This window comes from Oncorhynchus masou, chromosome 3 (assembly GCF_036934945.1).
Source record: "Oncorhynchus masou masou isolate Uvic2021 chromosome 3, UVic_Omas_1.1, whole genome shotgun sequence".
Lineage (NCBI taxonomy): Eukaryota > Metazoa > Chordata > Actinopteri > Salmoniformes > Salmonidae > Oncorhynchus > Oncorhynchus masou.
This window is the reverse complement of record NC_088214.1, coordinates 28,752,321-28,772,955: the sequence shown is the minus strand read 5'-3', so window position 1 is coordinate 28,772,955 and position 20,635 is coordinate 28,752,321. Positions and strand designations below refer to the sequence as shown.

The 20,635-nt window shown below is 45.8% G+C and overlaps 1 protein-coding gene across 1 annotated transcript in view; it reads left to right on the top strand.

The window, feature by feature from the left end:
* Nucleotides 1-219: 219 nt before the first annotated feature.
* The window catches only part of LOC135514093 (protein patched homolog 1-like), a 31,931-nt gene continuing 11,515 nt past the window's right edge, over nt 220-20,635 (top strand). Inside the window, exons 1-12 of the mRNA XM_064937292.1 lie at nt 220-750; nt 2,645-2,837; nt 11,894-12,083; nt 12,183-12,252; nt 12,389-12,480; nt 15,605-15,800; nt 15,923-16,044; nt 17,612-17,759; nt 18,755-18,886; nt 19,019-19,267; nt 19,546-19,671; nt 20,479-20,635. The exon at nt 20,479-20,635 is cut by the window's right edge and continues 726 nt beyond it. Coding sequence (XP_064793364.1) covers nt 604-750; nt 2,645-2,837; nt 11,894-12,083; nt 12,183-12,252; nt 12,389-12,480; nt 15,605-15,800; nt 15,923-16,044; nt 17,612-17,759; nt 18,755-18,886; nt 19,019-19,267; nt 19,546-19,671; nt 20,479-20,635 — 1,822 coding nt within the window. The 5' untranslated portion in view covers nt 220-603. The remainder of the gene's footprint in view (nt 751-2,644; nt 2,838-11,893; nt 12,084-12,182; nt 12,253-12,388; nt 12,481-15,604; nt 15,801-15,922; nt 16,045-17,611; nt 17,760-18,754; nt 18,887-19,018; nt 19,268-19,545; nt 19,672-20,478) is intronic.

The following is a 20,635-nucleotide window of genomic DNA, read 5'->3' as shown; positions in this document are numbered from 1 at the left end:
TGACATGTGTGATTGCTTCGTATAACAGAGCTAAGGCAATTGGGAATGTGCAGAGCAGAGCCGGCAACAGTGTGCTGAGTTTATTGAAAGAGTTCCTCTCTCTGACGCCCCTTCGTTCTCCCCCCTCCCCTCGATTTGAAGGGCTGCCTGGGTGGTCTCCCTCTCTCTCCACTTTGGTGAGCTGTTGCTTAGCAGCTAATAATAGGAGATGTTTGCTAAGTAATTTGCCTCTTCCTTGGCCAATGAGAACCAGATCACTTTTCCACCAAACCACCCTTTTCACGGTTTGCAGAGGGGCTAGTTTCTCCAAATGTCACTGCTACGGGATCAGAGGCAGACTTAAATATCTGCTCGAGACTTTACTTCGAAAAGTTGTTTTATAAGCTATCAGGACGGATGAAGACTCAAGGATCTATACGGATTTGGGCACATAATGTTGGGATGGAGTTGCAAGACTTTGGCTCAAGGAAAGACTAGTACATATTCTCCTAATTTCTACCCGGTGGATGCGCTAGTATTCTATTTTGGATTATTGTCGCTTTTGCTCAACTCGCACTGTTTCTCTCTCGCTTCGCTCTGTGCTTTGTTTTTCTTGTTTGGACTATGGCCTCGGATCCCAGAGTCCCAGGGGCCGGTGTTTTTGGAGATTTACCCCCAAGTTATACACGTTCTCCGCCGCGAGTAAACTCAGATCTTCTCCGGAGACCCAGTTACTGCCACGCTGCTTTCGCATTAAAACAGATTTCTAAGGTGACAAAATACTTTCAATGGAATATACTTTGCTGTTTCATTCATCATCTCTGTGAATAAGTGCTATGTTTTGGTACTTCTGAAGAAACGGGTGTTACTACCACTCGAAACGAGGAATATTTTAGGGAGTTTTATGTCCAAATGTAGTACAATGTGATATGCTGCCGTTTTCACATAATATTTCGATGTTACATTGTAACATTTACGAATCACTGGCACGCACATATTTTAACCTTCGATCCCGATCCCACTCTGAATGAAAATAACTTTCTCCGTTAATTTTTAGAAGCAATACAACCCATAATAGTTATTTCTACGTGTGTGGGATCTGTTCAACTCTATTAGTAAGAAGTTGGACTCGGGAGTCCCCGTTGTAGGCTAGTTTGTTTAAGGCTAGTTGGTTTGAAAATGCGGTGGATCTTAGAGGAGTTCACTGATTAAGTTTTATCTGACAAAGCATCACTGGACCGCATGAACGGTTGGATATGTGTCAAAACTCCCAAGTGAAACCAAAACATCTGTCCAGTGTGTCTGTACTAGACCGGTGACATTGTTTGTAAAGTTTGAATGGGTATAGTAGACGGTCTTCAGCCAGTGTTTGAATCTTAAATGATAAGAGTAGGGCTTTTTGATATAGGAACTGCTTATTGTCAAATCCCTGTATAGCCTTTTAGAAGCTATGTAGCTTATTAAAGAAAGTATGGTAGGCTACATAAGTCCTGACTCAAATGTGTGCAATCTTGTAATCTTTAGACTTCCACTTAAAACTAGGCATTAGTGCCCAACAGCATTAGGTTTCATAGTGTTTCCCAGGAGGTTGTTAGGGCAGCTGACTGAGCATTTAAAGTTAAATATAGGAAAAATGTTAGTCATATTCCAAATGCACAAAAGTGTTGTCAAATATATAGCCCCCAGTAGACCATAGATACTTATTTAATCCTAGTTGTTATTAGTGTATTATATATGTGTGTGTAATAGGCTACACCAGAACAGCATAGATGACTTTATATCCCATTTGACAAGTATGCCGTTTAGTTGTTGTTAAACCTGAACCCATGTAACTATAACTGTGAAGTCTTGTGTTTTGACTCCATAGCAAACCCCCGTGCCTCTGGTGATGAGTGGTTAGACTCACCTGGCTTGTGCCAACTGTGAGGGCCCAACACCAAAGGCTGGTTGGTCACTGCTTTACCCTCTTTGGTGTCAGGCCCTCAATTACCTACCATCAAATTAGGGTATCTTCTGACTGGTTATGTTCGGATATTCTCGTGGTGTCTATATATGACATCAGTTCAGGTGATCCAATTCACATATATATGATTTGCTTACAGGACATCTGACATGAAGACATATCACTCACGTATCTATCTAGTACAGTAGATACGGTAATGTTGAACATGCCCTTAAGTATGCCACACTATCATACTCAGGTTATCTATTTTATTGGTATTCTCTGCCCTAGTAGGTCATTCTTAGTAATACTTGAAAGACCACTGTATTGATGGTTTATCTTACTTTTATAGAATTTTTATGTAACCTTTATTTAACAAGGCAAGTCGGTTGAGAACAAATTCTTATTTACAATGGCGGCCTACACCGGCCAAACCCGTACAACGCTGGGCCAATTGTGCTCCGCCCTATGGGACTCCCAATCAAGTCCGGTTGTGATACAACCTGGATTCGAACCAGGGTGTCTGTAGTGAAGCCTCAAGCACTGAGATGCAGTGCCTTAGACCACTGCGTCACTCGGGAGCAGTTAGATACAGTGTCGTCTTCCATTAGTGAATAGTTGTACTTGTCTATGCCATATCCATGCAGTCCATGTATAGCAATATGTTGTTATTAATGTGTAATGAAAATGTTTTCTCTCTCCATGTTCCTCCTGTCTCTTTAGGGGACGGCTGTGGGTCAGAAAGCCCCGTTGTGGATTCGGGCGCGGTTCCAGGCTCTTCTCTTTTCTTTGGGCTGTCACATCCAGCGACATTGTGGAAAGGTCCTTTTCATTGGACTGCTTGTGTTCGGTGCCTTGTCTGTGGGTTTGCGGGTTGCTGCCATTGAGACGGACATTGAGCAACTATGGGTGGAAGGTGAGTCAGGCGTTCAGTTTCGGGGTATGGTTTGAGGTGTTGTCTGGAAAGGAGAGAGAGGGGTATTCTTTTGCCCAAATGAACTTGTTGTAGACATTTTTCCATGCAGGCTACTGGAGGGGGCAGAATAAACTGCATGGGTGCTGTCTGACTGTCTTGTTGCGTCAGTATTTTTGCTCTAGTTTTTTGAGGGGTGCTGCTTTTTAGTAGTTATTCATGATTGGGTGGTGGATACTATGAATTTGTAGTTTTTTCTTGAATTTGACCATAACTTAGTCATTTTTGTATTGAAAGTTATTTTAATGTATTCTAACCTCTGCACCTTTGTGTGTGTTGTTTGCTGATGGCAAAGCTGCTTTGCAATGGGAATGGAGAGTAGTTCAAGAAATTCCAACTTTATTGCATACAAGGAGCTTGTGCTGTTCCTTGCACACGCAAGCCTTCTCTTGTTCTTCTCATCAGCCTTGTGTTGTTTGCCATGGTGGTTCCATGTTCCATTTTTTATTTGACGTCCTTTCTGTGTGCAGGCTGGGTTATCGGTGCATATTCGGGCAGCTTTATTTGGTTTTCACACTGCCAAATTCCTTTTAAGCCCTCTAGGCTTTTGCCGCACTCCTGATCCCAAGAGCAGATGGGCTGTGTGAATCGTTAGCCATCTTTGAGGAGCTGACCCTCCCCCCTAGCTCTCTGTGTGGTCCTTAACTATTCTTGGATTCCATTCAACAATAAAGGCACCCCCTTTCCTACAAAAAAATAAGTGAATACAGCTGAAGTTTACCCACCTGTTTTGCACACTCTAAAAAGAGTCACAACAGTTGTAGGATACTCTTAGAAAAAAAAGGGTTCTGCGGCTGTCCCCATAGGATAACCCTTTTTGGTTCCAGGTAGAACTCTTTGTGGATAGGGTTCTACATGGAACCCAAAAGGTTTCTACCTAGAACCTAATGGGTTCAACCTGGAACCAAAAGGGGTTCTTCAAAGGGTTCTCCTATGGAGACAGCAGAGGAACCCTTTTGGGTTCCAGATAGCACCCTTTTTTCTAAGAGCGTATAAACACTCCCTTTATTCCTTCCCAAAACGTTGGCTGGGAAGGGCTTAGATGTTGTCAATGAAATGATTGTGGTCTGACACTGTGTTTGCGTTTTGGTAAAATTGGTGAAGCCAAAGATTTTCAGATTTGACTCATTCACTTGTCAGATTGTATTTAAGTGGAGTCTGACTCACAAACAAGATATGAAATTATTGCAGTGTAATTTGTCACAATCATAGTATTTTGTTCATGTACTGGTGTGTATTTCATACACATTAAAGAAGCTAACTGTTGGTCTTCTGAAAGGAAGTTGTTAGATAGGGTTTGTTGTGCCTAATCATGGAGTCATTCTGAGAGTGAAATACCCAAATGCTGAAAAGGAATGCTGTTCCTTTAAGAGGCAGTGGCCATGTTTCTAAAGTTTCTGCCTGCGTTGTTTCCCCAATAGCCCATTGACAAAGCTGCTCAGAGCTCAATGGAGAGTAAGTGGTTTGGTAACAAGGAGAGGTTGGTTCTCACACACGCACACACACAAACACACACACACACACACACAGAGAAACACATGCACACGTCGCTCTCTCTCCCTCTCACTCACTCTCAAACACATACACATGCACACATAAACTCTTTCACAAAACAGAGGAGATATATTTCCTAATTGGACAGAGAATTGTATTGCTCTCTAAGAAAAGATGAGACGAGTGTCCAGGCAGCATCATTTTTTATTAGTAGCAGTCAGAGCAGTATATTTTTTATTTTGAAGACAGGCATGTTTAAAGCTGCTTTATAAATCAACAGCTTAGAGTTGGGCCTCAAACTTTCAAAATAACAGGTGTTGCAGGCTTAGTATTTTCTCAATAGAGAACGCACGTCTATGTGGTCTTCTTGTCAACACATGCGGAGGTGTATTCTGACCACATATGAAGGATGAGGGTGCTGATATGAGGCCTCCTGGGCTCACACTCGGCCAGCTGGGAGTGCCTGGGAGCATATGCTTCCCATCATATATCCACAGGCCATATCTGTCTCCCACCCCCACCCAAATGTCATGTTTGCCACCTAGCAGGGGTAGATGACCTGCTGTGTGTGATGTCAGACCACCAGGCTCTTTTTAGTTGTTTCCTCTCGCCTACCCTAGTGTTACCCTACCTTACCCTATACCCTACTCTACCTAGCTTACCCCATCCCACCCTAGCCTAGTTTGCCCTACCCTAGCCAAGGATATTGTGCTAACACTTGGGCCATAGGACTGTGGGAAATAATGTTTTGGAGAGTATTTGTTTTCTCAACCTGATGCACACCCTCCTGTACTCTGTAGCTTGTCTGTTCTGAATGTTGATAGGATATTGGTGGTAGTTAAACCAGTAGTTGGTGCCAGTCAGAAACATATGGGAAAAGGTGTAGTAGTTAAAAACAAGGTACCTGTTGTGAAAGGTGTTCAGGTAGTTATAACCGATACTAGTTCAACTGTTCTGTCTCTAGGTGGGTAAACTCATTAGACTGGTTGGCTAATACAGACAGAGTGCAGAGTGATAAAACACAAACTAAATTCAGCTAAGGACATTTTTTTGTCAGTCATGTTGTTTTCTTTTGGACGTTTATTTGATGAAGTTTTCTACTGCAGAAGCAATGCAGAGCAAGAAATAACACAGGAAAATGGCCTGGCAGTCATGGGTGGGACCAGGGGGAGAATGTGACCTAGAGTGCATTGTCTCGAGGAAGAAAGGAGGGTAATAAAGAGGTGAAGTGCAGGCAGATGAGGATGGGGGTGGGGGAGCATTAGGGGCGAAGGTTTTAGGGGTATACACTTTAACATTTCCCCATTCCCTAAAAACAACAGTGTGGCCTCTTTCTCAGGACACATTTCTTTCACCAGTTCAAGCAGGACGAAGAAGAAAATGTATATTTGCTGGGTAGGGAGTTGTTTTTTTCTGGAAGTAATATAAGCTTAGCTAGCGTTATTACTATTGCAACAGTCATGTAGATTTCCCAAAAGGTTTGATATTTGGTACTGGGTAGAATTAATACCACCAAAGAGCACCACGCAGTTTTGAATAGTGCATTTAGAAGGGGAAATAAAGGTTTACAAGTATGTACTTGTAGGCTAGCCCACATTAACTAAACCCATCCTTCTCGACACAGTTTTGGTGATCTTGACAGACATGTACACACAGACAAGCTGTGCAAATATTGCAACGTGCCAGGCCGCCATATGTTTTAGTAAGAGACTGTGTAGAATGGGGGAAAAGAACATATACACAGCATGAATGAGCTACTCCACATGGCGAGCAGTAGGTACCTTCCAGAGCCCTAGCAGCACAAGCCAGGCCTTTCGGAGGGGAACATGTGGACGTTTCAATGTTTGGAACAGTTATCTAAACAAAAATGCAAGGTAAATGCTATAATTCATCAGAAAATACAGTCTTCCAGTTCAGGGTCTGCTAAAAGAGAAAGAAAGCTCTATGAGGCATTATTGGAGGTGAATGGAACGCCACAGTGCCCCAGCTAGATAAATAAACTCCAACTGCTGAGCCTCAGACCTCACCAGTAGAAAGAACAAACAAGGTCCGAGTCAACCTGGGTCAGTTGAAAATGTTTATTTCACCCCCCCCCCCTCTCCCTCCCTCCATTCACCCCCCCCCCCCCCACCACCACCTCCCACCAATCTGCAGTCCTCCAGCCTCAGTCCTCTCCTCAAGGAGCAAACACATGAGCTGAATACTAAACTTCACCAGATCCCTCCATTACCGAAGTCGCCCTTAACCGTCCACTGTGTACTGCATTAATACACAGTGCTAATATCCTTTTTGGATATTTACAGTGTTAGAGCAGTGACTCGTAGAGCGGTGTAGGCTTTCCCATGTTGCGTGGTGTTTAGTATTCCAAGGTATAGAATAGAGATGAGATGTTATGGTACTTGTCTTTTTTACATTTACAGTAGTGCATCACACTTCAGCACTGTATGTAACCGTATACCTGTTTAGTGTCCTGTATTTGATGTTGCTTGACCGTCACTGTAGACACTGGGCCCATTTTTGGGGAGTGCTGAAGGACTATCTCTGTTACAGAAAGCACTGTCTCACACATCTTCTTTACACTCTCTGTGTTTCTTGCACTTTGACACTTTTTATATCATGCCAAAAGAGATTGTTCTCCTTGGTCCACTGTAAATAAAGATACACCAGTCACCGTTTTGGGGGTAGATTTGGCCTGTTTTCCTCTTACAACATTTGCCCCAGCTGGAAAAAGAAGAAGGCAGAAAAACATTTTCTTGGTATTTGGGGGGAAATAAATGGTGCTTGGGCTCAATAAATTCATTTCTAGGCTGAATGAGACCAGCAATGTGGAAAATTTTTGCCTTTCACCATTGGATGAATGTATGTTTCAACCACACATTAAGCTGCATTAGCAGCCAGTGGAGTGCCTAATGTGACTATTTTTCACAGCAGCCAACACTAGGGATGATTAGCATAATTAGTACAGGCAAGGCTATACATATGGAAATAGCAAGTGCCTAACTGCCAACACCAGTGGAAATGTATGTCAATGCTGACAGAAGTATCAAGATCTGAATAGATTGTAACTGAAGCAGATTATTTTTGCCTTTTACTTTTGATGGCATTTTTACAGTTTTCCCTCTCAAATTGAACTTCATTTGTCATCCTCTCACTTTTTTTTGAAGGAATACCTCAAAATGTCCTTTTCCCACCCTGTCCAATTCACACACTCTCCCCCTCAAACACGGACGCACAGACACACTGTATTTCTATAGGTAAGGTAGAAAGCCAAGCCCCCCAACGCCTGCATTGTTTTATTTGCTGGGAAAAAGTCTTGGTCCATTTGCTTTTGTTGTGAAAGTTCCCTCTTTATTTTTTCCTGTTTGTTGGGAAACATCTGAAAGAAATTCAGGAGAGGAGTGACAAAAGCCTGTATTCAATCTCTTCTGCCCTGCCTGGATTTTCTCTGTATAAGGAGCTTCTCCATCTGCTAAGTAACACATTGGACTGGGATGGGGAGGTGCAGCAGCACTTGGTAAAGCATGGCCTATTGAAGAAAATGGCAGTAGAACTGAAGCTTGATTTCAATGAAGACTTGTTTCGCTGTGCCAGTCAGGGCCAGATCTATCCCTCTGGTTTTATACTGCATGCTTTTTAAAACCATGTTTAAATGGATAAAGTGCAGGGAATGGGCAAGATGAGGGACGGACAGTAAGCAGAACCGGTCCAGCAAAGTCTACTTTCTGTGTGAATGTATAAGTGAGGGAGTGGGTGAGTGGCGAGGCTATGTGTGCATTTGAGTTTGTACATTTTGTGTACTATAATCTGTGCCACGTTACAGGTAAAGCATGTCTCTTCCTTGTGGGACTTCCTCCAAAGCAGCATGGATCCTTTCAGTGGCTCCATAATCCAGCTAATCTGGCCCACAACACTTTGAAGGTGGTCTCTGCTAATGGAGAGTGGATTTGGACCTAGAGCTAACATGTGAATGGTGTTGCTGCTGGTTCAATCCTATTTGTTAATTGTTTCAAACAGTTGTGTTCTAGTGACGGCGCCTAACAGCCTCTGAGCCAAGCTGGAGAAATAGCTTGGCTACTTGTGTGGGACTTCTTCCACATTTGATTGGATACATTGTGCTGTCTGTGACCAACACTTTTGGAAGATACTGTTTGAGTTTGATGGCAAACGTTTACAATCACTAAACCTGTGCACTAGTGTAGGCAGACAACATAGCATGCAGGCAGACATGGAGAGGAAATACATTGATACAGTACAGTATGGCAACGGATCCCATACACAGACAGAAGCTCTTGACGACCACCAATCACGGAGTCTGAGGTTTTATTTTAACATAAAATATCTTGATGGTAAATTTAGTCCATTTTAGCAGTGAATGTAACAAATTAAAGGCCTGTTATTATTATTCTAAACATTCAGCGTTATGAAAAGTCACGTTAAATTGCTTATAATACCATTAATACCTCCACCTGTTAATCAATTTGGATGACAGGTTGGAAACCACTGCAGTATGGTAAGGGAAGGAAAGGGGGATACCTAGTCAGTTGTACAACTGAATGCATTCAACTGAAATGTGTCTTCCGCATTTAACCCAACCCCTCTGAATCAGAGAGCCTTAACTGCCTTAACCGACATCCACGTCTTTGGCGCCCGGGGAACAGTGGGTTAACTGCCTTGCTCAGGGGCAGAACGACAGATCTTTACCTCGTCAGCTTGGGGTTTCGATCCAGCAACCTTTCGGTTACTGGCTCAACGTACTGATGTCTCCTGTGGTCTCCTGAGGTCTGTGGGGCTGGGGTAGGCTGGGTGGTGGTGGGCTGGACATGAGGGAGATTAGAGCTGACAGGGTCCAACAGTGGTCTGACACCAAGGAGCAAGGGGCTCCTTCTCCTTGGTTAATTACATGCCACTTTCTATACTGCCCACTGAGAGGGGAACTAGCACTCGCACATACACACACATCCACACGAGCATGATAGGCCTGCCAGGCCCTGTGTCCGGGCTTTGGGCGGGAGGCCTTCTCCCTCATACCTGCTACCGTTGCCTGTCTGTCTCTCTGGCCAGCCCCAGCCTAGTCCCACTGAGAAGAGGTGAGAACCCCATCTGGATGGAGATTAGCTTTAGCATAGGAATGGCTATTGCAGGCAGTCCTCACTCCAAAATGCCTAACGCTATAAAAAAGGGTTGATTGATGGATCGTGTCCCTGCATATGCTTAGAAGATGAGATGGACCATAATTGTGGATAATTGGGCTGTATGGGGATGTCACCTCCGGGGGTTGATGTGAAAAATGGAAGAGAGGGAGAACAAATGGAGGTGCTTTGTTTGGAGCGCAGCACCCTGAGTGGCTTTGTGAAGAAGTTTGAGCTCCCTGATCTCTTCTACCATGTTATGTTGATGTTATTTACAGTTATCTGATTTCCCCGTCCAATATGGGATTGTTGAAGGATAACCACATGTTACGTTTTGACAGTCTCCTCGTGAAAAATGATTTGGGCCTAATGCTTCACATGTGATTTCGCTCCACTTTTGATGTCAAATATTCGGAGAATCACAGGCCCCAAATTCCATACACTTTCCTCAAACTTTTCTGACTGCTTGGTGAGAAGTATTTGGGCGACTGTCTCTTTAAGGGCTGTTGGTTGCAGGCCGAGCGGATAGGAGCAGAGCGGAGCAGCCTCCATCTGGTGAGTGGCTGAGCTCTCTCTCTCTCGGAGCAGAACAGTGACTGAGTGGCGAGGCCGGGGCTCTAGTTGGGTGGTCCAGATGGGCGGAACAAGACACAAATAGCTATAATTTACTTCAGGAGCCCTGTAATTACAGGCACAAAGATTGAAAATCAGTTCCTGTAGATGCCCCCAATGTATTAAATATGAGCAGAATGTCTCAAGTGAAACAAAAGTGTCTGTTCTTAAGTGTGGTTTGATTCTGTGAATTCACAAAGTCAACTATGAAGGCAAGAAGAAAGCCCAGAAAGATTTTCCAACCCAGTTATAATCTAATCTTACACTTCGAGAGCCGGGGAGAGGATCGTTTTTTTCTTCTCCCTCAATTAGAGGAGCTGCGTCTGGATTGGGTAAGGTGGTGCCAGGAAGAGAGGGAGAGGGGAGACAGAGGGAAAGAGTGGAAGAGAGAAAGCCAGGGAGAGAAGCTGAGAGGCGAGGTGGCTACAGTGAGAGCCAGCCTCTGCAGGATTGTCATGTAGTGGAACACGGAGGGGCAGACGAGCCCACTCTGATCCAGAGCGGTGCGTTTCATGTGCCCTTGGCATTGCCGCAGATACCCTGCTCACTCTTTTCAGGGCAGCCTCTGGTAATTACGGGGCTGGACTCCAGAGTTTCCTCTCGGGGCTTTGATGCTTTCATCCCGGCTCTGCATACCAGATCAACAGCATTTCTGCCTCGTTGTTCTCTCCCATCCAACCCTGCTACCACCTTTTTCACTCTCTCTACTAGAATCCCCCTCTCCTTCTCTGATGGGTTAGTTCTGGTATGATGAAAGTCTGCTGTAAAAATCGATGGTATGTTGTGCCTTCGTTTTGTACTGAAACAGTCTGACTAGGCTAGAGGCTGTGTTTTTGATCGTTTCTTACATGATCAGGTCCCAGGTGAAATAGACTGTGAAACTAGGGATGGTGGTGCTGCCATTCCGTGCCGTGTTGTTAGTGATGGGGTTTGGGGTTTGGGGTTTGGGCACCAGGGCACAGTGAGGAGGAATTCCCTAACAGGACACATCTGTTTCACAGAGGGAGCCAATGAGAAGCTTTGACCAATTTCTCTTGGCTAGACGTCTTGTGTCTGAAGTGCCTTCAAAACCAACACGGGCAAGGGCGTTGGCCGATCTGTGTTCATGTGTATGTGCAGTGCATATGTGTGCTACACTCACTATACTCACGCCACAGTCGTTTCAATGCAGGGATCCAACTCGGAACTTGTGTGTGTGTTTGCGTGTCTGCAATGCGTGTTGCACTAGTGTGATTATAATATAATTATAATATGTGCATAGTCATTTCCAGCAGATTTCTCTCCCTGTATATCTCAGTCTCTCCACCCCCCCCCCCCCCCCCCTCTCTGCTGTGGGTCTCTGTATCCTTTGGACCTTTGCCAAGGACTCTGGTTTGAACTACACAGCTATTTAGAATCCAAGTCTTGGGGAGTCGGAGGAGGGTTGGACAGAAATATGAAACTTAGAAAAGCAGCCTAATTAGTGGGTTTTTTCCCACTACCGTGGCTGCAATTAAATTAAACTGTGAATCTGAAAAAGCTTCATATCTATCCCCAAAGCCCCCAGAACTGTACACTCTGTGGACCTTTCTGTGCTTCATTCGCTCTGTTGATTGACGTTTTAGCTTGCATCATGCTTCCTCTGCAGTGGTAATGAGGGTCAGTTGTCTTGTCAAATCGCAGCGCAACGAAGAGAAATAACCCAATAGCTCTTATATATGTGGGAGATGAGATGAGTCTTTAACCCAATCCCCCCCTCTCCATTTCTCTTCTTCTCTCTTCTAGCCGGTAGCCGAGTGAGTCGGGAGCTGCGCTACACCAAGGAGAAGCAAGGAGAGGAGTCTGTGTTCACATCGCAGATGCTCATACAAACCCCCAAACAGGAAGGAACTAATATTCTAACCCAGGATGCTTTGCTGCTTCACCTGGAGGCAGCGCTCTCGGCCAGCAAGGTCCAAGTATCTCTGTTTGGGAAGTAAGTAGACCCATGGGTCACTGGGGATTACCCTACAACTAAATAAAGGGGGTTGTCTGTGGTCACATATCTGATGTTCTGTATGTCTTCTCTCCTCAGATCATGGGATCTTAATAAAATATGCTACAAATCTGGAGTCCCTATCATAGAAAATGTCATGATTGAAAGGGTAAGTTGAAAAAATGAAATATCCCTCCCTGTTATTTTTTGTCCATTGCGATCACCATGCATGGTTTTGGTTATGCATCTGTTTTATGTACTTTTGATAGTGGATAATAACTGATGACTGTATCCATGTTTTGCAGATGATTGACAAGCTGTTCCCCTGTATGATTGTTACCCCACTGGACTGTTTCTGGGAAGGTGCAAAGCTCCAGGGGGGGTCAGCATACTTACCGTAAGTTCCAGAATATTTGTCCTTCAAATGGTGCAAATGATTTTCTTCCATATTACTTGGAAATACAGAATGTTTTTTTAGTGTTTTCACAAATCAGCTATCTTGAATCCCAGTATTAGAGTTACGTTAGGGCCCCTGTCCAGCTAGCTTGGCCCCTTTCACCTTATTTATACGTTGGGTTTGGCAGGGGCCAGGGAATGTGGCTTGGCTACAAAATCTCAATTGACCTCCTGGTTCTCACACACTCTTCTTAACAAGAGGCTTTAGTTTGGATCCAATACAGTGGCAGCAGTAATAACCTACAATGGTGGCAGTAATAACCTAACATCAAGCTGTGACTAAAGAGCCGGTTAGCCCTGTTGTTAGGAAGAGGCCTACTTCAGTTGTCACCTATGCTTCTCCTGTCGTCGTAGCTCTGAGTGGCCTAACACACACACACACACGCTCACACATGCACGCACGCACGCACACACACACACAGACACATGCACACACACACACACACACACACACACACACACACAAAACACGCACGCACACACGCACGCACGCACGCACGCACGCACGCACGCACACACACACACACACACACACACACACACACACACACACACACACACACACACACACACACACACACACACACACACAGTCCCCCAGCCGAGCAGGGGAAGGCCCTCATGGAAAGGGGACAGGGAGAGAGAGGGAGCGATGGAGGGAGGAGATGGCTGCTACTGGGTGGGTTGGTAAAGGGGGGGAGGGGAACCTTTGGGTCAGACAATGGTAAGCATTCTTTCAGTTTACGAGTGAGTGTCCATCAGTGAGGGGGCCCTGGAGGGGGGCTCAGCTTTGTCAGCAATGGGTAACACTGTGCATTCTCATGGTAATCGCCTGGGCTCTGAGCTGTAAGTTGTCCAACAAATAAAATGGGCATTATGCTTGGTCCCCAAAGAGCGTACAAGAAATGAACAGTGGAGTTTGGTTATTTTAAGATGCTTTTTATCATATTCCTTGCGGGGGAAAAAATCCTAAAAGATAAGTATCACACTCTAAATTGATATTTCAATAACTCCAATTGTTTTCACTTTCCGCATATCAAATATATTGATTATAAATTCAGGTAAAACCAATAGTTCAGTTTAACGGTTTTGAAAATATTTTTTTGAAGCCACAGGCGTGCACATTGAACAACAAACAGTGTTTTCTCAATTCACCTGGCAGGGAGCTCTCTCTCTGTCTCTCTCTCTCTCTCTCTCTCAATTCAATTCTAAGGGCTTTATTGGCATTGCCAAGCAAGTGAAATAGATGTTAAATAGAAATGAACAGTGAACATTACACTCACAAGAATAGAGACATACAGTACATCATGGCAATGTACGGTATTGTAAAAATGTGCACATAGTTGAAGTACAAAAGGGAAATTAAATGAACATAAATATGGGTTGTATTTACTCTTCCTCGTGTAGTGTGAGAGGAGAGAGAGTTGAAGGGCCTTTGATGATCACAGATCCACAAGTATTCCCCTAAATCACAGTGGTGAAATATTTTCTTTAAAAATGTCTTTGTTGTTATTTATTTGCCATTTATTTTTGCTGCGCTGAAGAGAGCTGGGGGTGGCCTGGCCACTGAGGCTAATGTCCCCTCTAGCTTCCGCTTCAGTTCAGCCGAGTTTTTTAATGCAAAAAGAGGGAGAGAGGGAGAGGGAGAGAGAAAAAAACTTGAGAGAACAAAGAGCAGCAATCTATGGAAAAACAAAAGGGCCTAGGCCGGTTCACTCAAGCAAAAAATAGCAGATAAAGGAGCCTCTCTTTGCAAGCAGGAGCAAAGGCGCTTGGTATGTGGGAATGGGAGAGTAGCAGCTTTATTTGAAGCCACTCTCTTCATGAATCATTGGAGTGAGGTTGGGCCCAGAGTTAGGACACTTCGGGGATTCCTTTCTCTCTCTACCAACTAAAGTAAATGGCCTCAAAGTATTTAGATTCTTTTATTTATTTCTTTACAGCATTTACTTTTTATATGATTGGTACAGCATTATTTTATGACTTGTAATGGTCTGAGTTCTTGTTTCTTGTATATTTTTTGTTGATAGTTTGATTATTGGATTTTTTTGGGAGGTGGAGAATGTAAATTAAAAATAAAATAATTCAATCGAGCAAGGGGGTTATATATATATATATATAAATGGTACAATTTTAACACAGGAAGGGGGAAAAGTAAAAAAAGAACATTATGAGCCGGGAGACATTACGACCTTACGGAGCCGAGGCCATTTCTGGTTGTGTGGTGTATTATGGGTAATGTGGTAGAATACCGATGTTGCAAGGGCAATCCTGTAAAGCAGAGGATGCTTCCTCTTGACAAGTACTCTCTTTGTACTGGTGGGAGCCACTGAGGTTGCGCAATGCACTAAGTTTACTTGGTACAGCAAAAGCTGTCAACTGACACCAAAGAGTTATCCCTCAGGCCACATAATTGCCTGCTCTTTGGAGAAAATTATAAATGTAGCATGGAGGAGGACCCAGAGGCAGAAGCAGCGAAAAGCCTTAGGATTAGGCATTTTGAAAGGCTCTGTGAACATCACACCACTAAACAGCGTGAGATGTAGGCAGGCAATCAACCCAACAGAGAGAGCACACAGACAGACTCCCTGCTCAGCTACCCACCAGCCAGCCCTCTCACTGCTCCACTGCAGCCTTATCAAGATGTTTAGAGGCAGAGGTAATTGTTATGACTCGATGCACAAAGTTAAGAAATAGGCGCGAGCAGCCTGCCGCTGTGTTTTTCCCTCCGCATTGTGGCCCCGTGTAACAGGATAATAAACGCTACTTTATAAACGCAGTATCTGCAGATCCTCGTCACCAGGGAGAGCCCAGCAGAGGCGGGGCAAGAACAGAACCAGCCAGTAGCATACAGGAAGGGAGATGCGGAGGTGTAGGTACGGTGGCATGGGTGCAGCTGGAGGAGGAAAGGAAAGAAAAAGGGAGGGGCAGAACGTGCTGCAGAAAGAGCACAGCTGAACTGGACTTAACAGGACTGTATATAAAGTGATTTCTATAGCCATGGCATCGCTCTACTGTGCCCTGCGACTCCCACTGAGCCTGTATGTTGTTGTGTTCCTCTACAGGGGGATGCCGGACATCCAGTGGATGAACCTGGACCCTCTGAAGCTGATGGAGGAGCTCAGCCAGTTCACCAGTCTGGAGGGCTTCAGGGAGATGCTGGACAAGGCCCAGGTGGGCCACGCCTACATGAACCGCCCCTGCCTGGACCCCAATGACTCCGACTGCCCCCTCAGCGCACCCAACAAGGACCTGAGAGAGGTAGGCTGGTTCAACCCCACCCCCCTCCTTTTAAAGAGGAGGGTATTCTTGTGAGCCCGATGTGCCTGGTTGTTAAATAAGCTAACTGTTAGCTCTGCCTCTCTGTCTCCCTCCCTCCACAGAGTCCTGACATTTCTGGGCAGCTCCAAGGCGGTTGCCACGGCTTCTCCAAAAAGTTCATGCACTGGCAGGAGGAGCTGATCCTGGGCGGTCGGGTCAAGGACACCCAGAATGCTTTGCAGAGGTGAGAGCAGGAGGGAGTGTACACCGGGGACAGAGGGAGATTGAGGGTGAGGGTAGTGAGGGCCTAGCTAGCACTGAGGAATGCCTCTGACTCCTAATAGCCTCACACATCTGAGGAATGCCTCTGACTCCTAATAGCCTCACACATCTGAGGAATGCCTCTGACTCCTAATAGCCTCACACATCTGAGGAATGCCTCTGACTCCTAATAACCTCACACATCTGAGGAATGCCTCTGACTCCTAATAACCTCACACATCTGAGGAATGCCTCTGACTCCTAATAACCTCACACATCTGAGGAATGCCTCTGACTCCTAATAACCTCACACATCTGAGGAATGCCTCTGACTCCTAATAACCTCACACATCTGAGGAATGCCTCTGACTCCTAATAACCTCACACATCTGAGGAATGCCTCTGACTCCTAATAACCTCACACATCTGAGGAATGCCTCTGACTCCTAATAACCTCACACATCTGAGGAATGCCTCTGACTCCTAATAACCTCACACATCCGAGGAATGCCTCTGACTCCTAATAACCTCACACATCTGAGGAATGCCTCTGACTCCTAATAACCTCACACATCCGAGGAATGCCTCTGACTCCTAATAACCTCACACATCCGAGGAATGCCTCTGACTCCTAATAACCTCACACATCCGAGGAATGCCTCTGACTCCTAATAACCTCACACATCTGAGGAATGCCTCTGACTCCTAATAACCTCACACATCCGAGGAATGCCTCACATGAAGCAGGATCAGTTTCCTCCTCTGACCCCTGCGTAGGACAGACCAATTAAACATGATGGACAGCCACATAAACTAAGGACAGATTTGTTGTGGAGGAGAGTGGGAGAAAGGTAGCCTGCCCTTTTAAGTCAGAGAAAGGAAAAGGGGACACCAACAATAATTTACAATACAGGGGTGTACTAGTACACATTTCCAGTGCTAAGGATTTGTAAAACATCTTGATATACTGCCGTATGTGTGAGACATGATTCCTGGGCTCTTTTGAGTATTCTGAATACTTTCTTTCATTTCAATTGAATTTAAAACCACAGCACAAGTATGAATGGAGTGACAGTGTTGGGCCACTGCCCGGATCACGACCCTGGCAAATCTGGAGGGAAGTGATACAGTCCTTTAAAGCCACAGACTTTATTCCATGATTTGATTTACGGTAATCTCAATCACATTTTTACCCCAGAACTCCCACATCGGTGCCAAGTCGCCTTCAGGGTCATCTGTGCTCGCTGTGGAAAGGCAGCAGGACACCTGCTTTCCCCTGTTCAGGAGTTAGAGCCTGAGAACACTAGCCAACAGCTGACTTCTCCACCCACTTACACTGTATACAACCACCTTTTGGTTTATATACCACAGATCAGAGTATGTAATATCTATGACAGCCAAGACAGGAGTCTCTTGACAAGAGGACTCCTAAGGCTCCTCTGTAGTATTTGGGGTGGGTCTTGAATGGGGGGAACATGACTCCTGTGTGTGGCTTGAGCTCACTTGGCCGCAGGCGTCTGACTGTGTCTCTCTCTCTCTGTCTCCTGCAGTGCGGAGGCACTCCAGACCATGTTTCTCCTGATGAGCCCCAAGCAGCTCTACGAACACTTTAAGGATGACTATGAGATCCATGACATCAATTGGAACGAGGACAAGGCCACCGCCATCCTGGAGTCCTGGCAGAGGAAGTTCGTGGAGGTATGTGTGGGTCAAAAGTAGTGCACTAAGTAGCGCACTATACCTGTTCAATTTGGGACGTAGCCTATGTTTCTGGCCCCTAGCTCCCCCGCCTCTGCCACCTGCACCTTTCACCAACCTGTCTCGACCCATTTGAGTAATATACCGGCAAATAAGAAATCAGAGAGCAAATCATAGTGTGTCCTGAAAGTTGGCCTCGGGTTGGCTTGTTTTTCCCCTTTTTCCCCTTTTAAGTATGAGTCATCCAGTTTACCTGCCACATGCATAGAGGAGGGGCTTTGGCCCAGGGACTGCAACGTCTGCCTGAATTCCATCAATCCTCAGCTGCCTAGTAAACGGAGTCCTCCGAGGAGGCCACTGACAGACTCCCAGTTATAGGAACAAGCTGTTTTTGTGATAGCTGACACCCAGCATGCTGACTGAATGGCTGGGGGGTCATGCCTCCAGCAATACCAGCTCGCAGAAGAGGAAGGAAGAGGGAGAGGAGAGAGAGAGAGGGAAAGGAGATGGGAGAGAGGAAGAGAGAAAGAGGTAGGAGAGAGAGAAGGAAAGGAGAGAGAGAGATTGGGAGATGAGGAGAGGGGGGTGGTCACTGTAAAAACAAAGTGCAGGGTGTTGGGTTCCCCTAAGGTTGTCGGCCATTCATGTTGCTGATGGAGTAGCTTGAGAGACCATGTGATCTCATTTGATCCCCCTGACCTTTGCTCTCTGGCATCTGTGGTCATTATTCCTGTTGTCAAGCTTCATAGGGGCTCAGCCATATCTTGTTTGCGTGTTGTTGATTTAAAATATGAAGTCATCTTTGAAGAATACATTGTTTGTATGGGAGAAGAATATCAAGAGGAATTTAAGTGTTAACTGACATGACCTCACGAGCCACAACCCAAACTAGGTCACTACTACTGGTGTACGTAATTAAAATAAAAAATAAACTGTACATTCCCTTTTTGACCCCTAACCTGTATTTAAATAAAGTTAATTTATTTTCCCTCCAGGTGGCTCATGGCAGTATCCCCCAGAACTCCACTTCAGAGATCCACGCCTTCTCCACCACCACCCTCAACGACATCATGAAGTCCTTCTCTGATGTCAGTGTCATTCGGGTGGCTGGAGGCTACCTGCTCATGGTAAGTAGTAACCTACTCTCGCTACTGTAGGTTCATCATAGATGTCAATAGTTCTATACTGATTCCTTTTTGCCTGTGCTGAGTTCATAGTTCAAACTCTCACCCTCTCTCTTCTCTCTCATCTTAATCTAGCTGGCCTATGCCTGTGCGACCATGCTCCGTTGGGACTGTGCCAAGTCCCAGGGGGCCGTGGGGCTGGCTGGTGTGCTCCTGGTGGCTCTGTCTGTGGCAGCTGGCCTGGGGCTGTGCTCTCTGCTGGGCCTGTCCTTTAACGCTGCCACCACACAGGTTCTTCCCTTCCTGGCTCTGGGGATCGGTGTGGATGACATGTTCCTTCTGGCCCACTCCTTCACTGAGACTGGCATCAACATCCCCTTTAAGGTAAGCTAGATACCTCCCCTCCCCATGCCCCCTAGTTCAATCACCTGTTGACCCACTGTAACCTTGTACTTAGTCTATGTCCCAAAAGAGAGACACCCTATTCCCTATATAGTGTACTACTTTTGACCAGCCAGGGCTCTGGTCAAATGTAGGGCGGTATATAGGGAATAGGTTGCCATCTGTGATGCATGCTTAGTTATGTTAGTTAGAACAACAACAGTTACTTATATTCTCTGGCTTGTCTGGTATTAACTGTTGGCTGTGTCTTGTCCCTGCAGGAGAGGACGGGGGACTGCCTGAGGAGGACTGGCACCAGTGTGGCGCTCACCTCCATCAACAACATGATCGCCTTCTTCATGGCAGCCCTGGTCCCCATCCCAGCACTGCGGGCCTTCTCTCTGCAGGTACTACACTGTGCTATATGCCCCACTGTGTTTACACTGCCTAGCTCTGCCATGGAACCAGGAGTGCCAGGCACACACACCAAGGGAAAACACACACACACCAAGGGAAAACACACACACACCAAGGGAAAACACACACACACCAAGGGAAAACACACACACACCAAGAAAAGTGGGCCGCAGGCCTCTGCCACAAAGAGAAAGAAAAACTTTTCAGAAGTGACATTTATTCAGAGGGGGATCTTTGTTCTTTTCTCTTCCTCTTTTTATTGCTCACTGCACCTACAGTGCCAGGACAGCCCCCCCCCTCTCAAGTGGGGAGGGTAGGGAAATAATCAGAGGAGGAGTGGATCAGTATATCACTGGGCCGTCAGCCTCTAGCTCTGTGATCTTCCCGCCTCCCCCTGGGTGGTCCGTGGTTCCTTGAAACCATACCGACTATAATGTCACCCCCAGGGCGGTAGAGTAGGGAGGTAGGAGGGGTCCTGCACAGACTCGCAGAGAGAGCAGCAGCAGCAGCCTTGCGAGTCCCTTTTCCTATACCTCAGTTCCCTGGCTTGTTGACTATTTTCGCTGGTGATTTAGGGAGCACTTTTTTTTTCTTTCTGGGACTGAATCCGAGGCACTAAAACAGCAAGGGAGCTTGAATGTAAAGCCCTTTTTTGTGGAGCTCAAGCGGCAGCTGTGGAGTCGGGTGGCGGCGTGGAGCGATGTCATGAACAGGGTTGGCCCCTCTCCTAAACAGTATTTCTCTCTCTCCTTTATTTCTCCCCCTCCTTCCCCCTCTCTTTCTATCTCTCCCCCTAGGCGGCCATTATTGTGGTGTTCAACTTCGCCATGGTGCTTCTTATCTTCCCGGCCATCCTGAGTTTGGACCTGCACCGTCGGGAGGTCAAACGTCTGGACATCCTGTGTTGTTTCTATAGCCCCTGCTCCTCCCGGGTCATCCAGATCCAACCGCAGG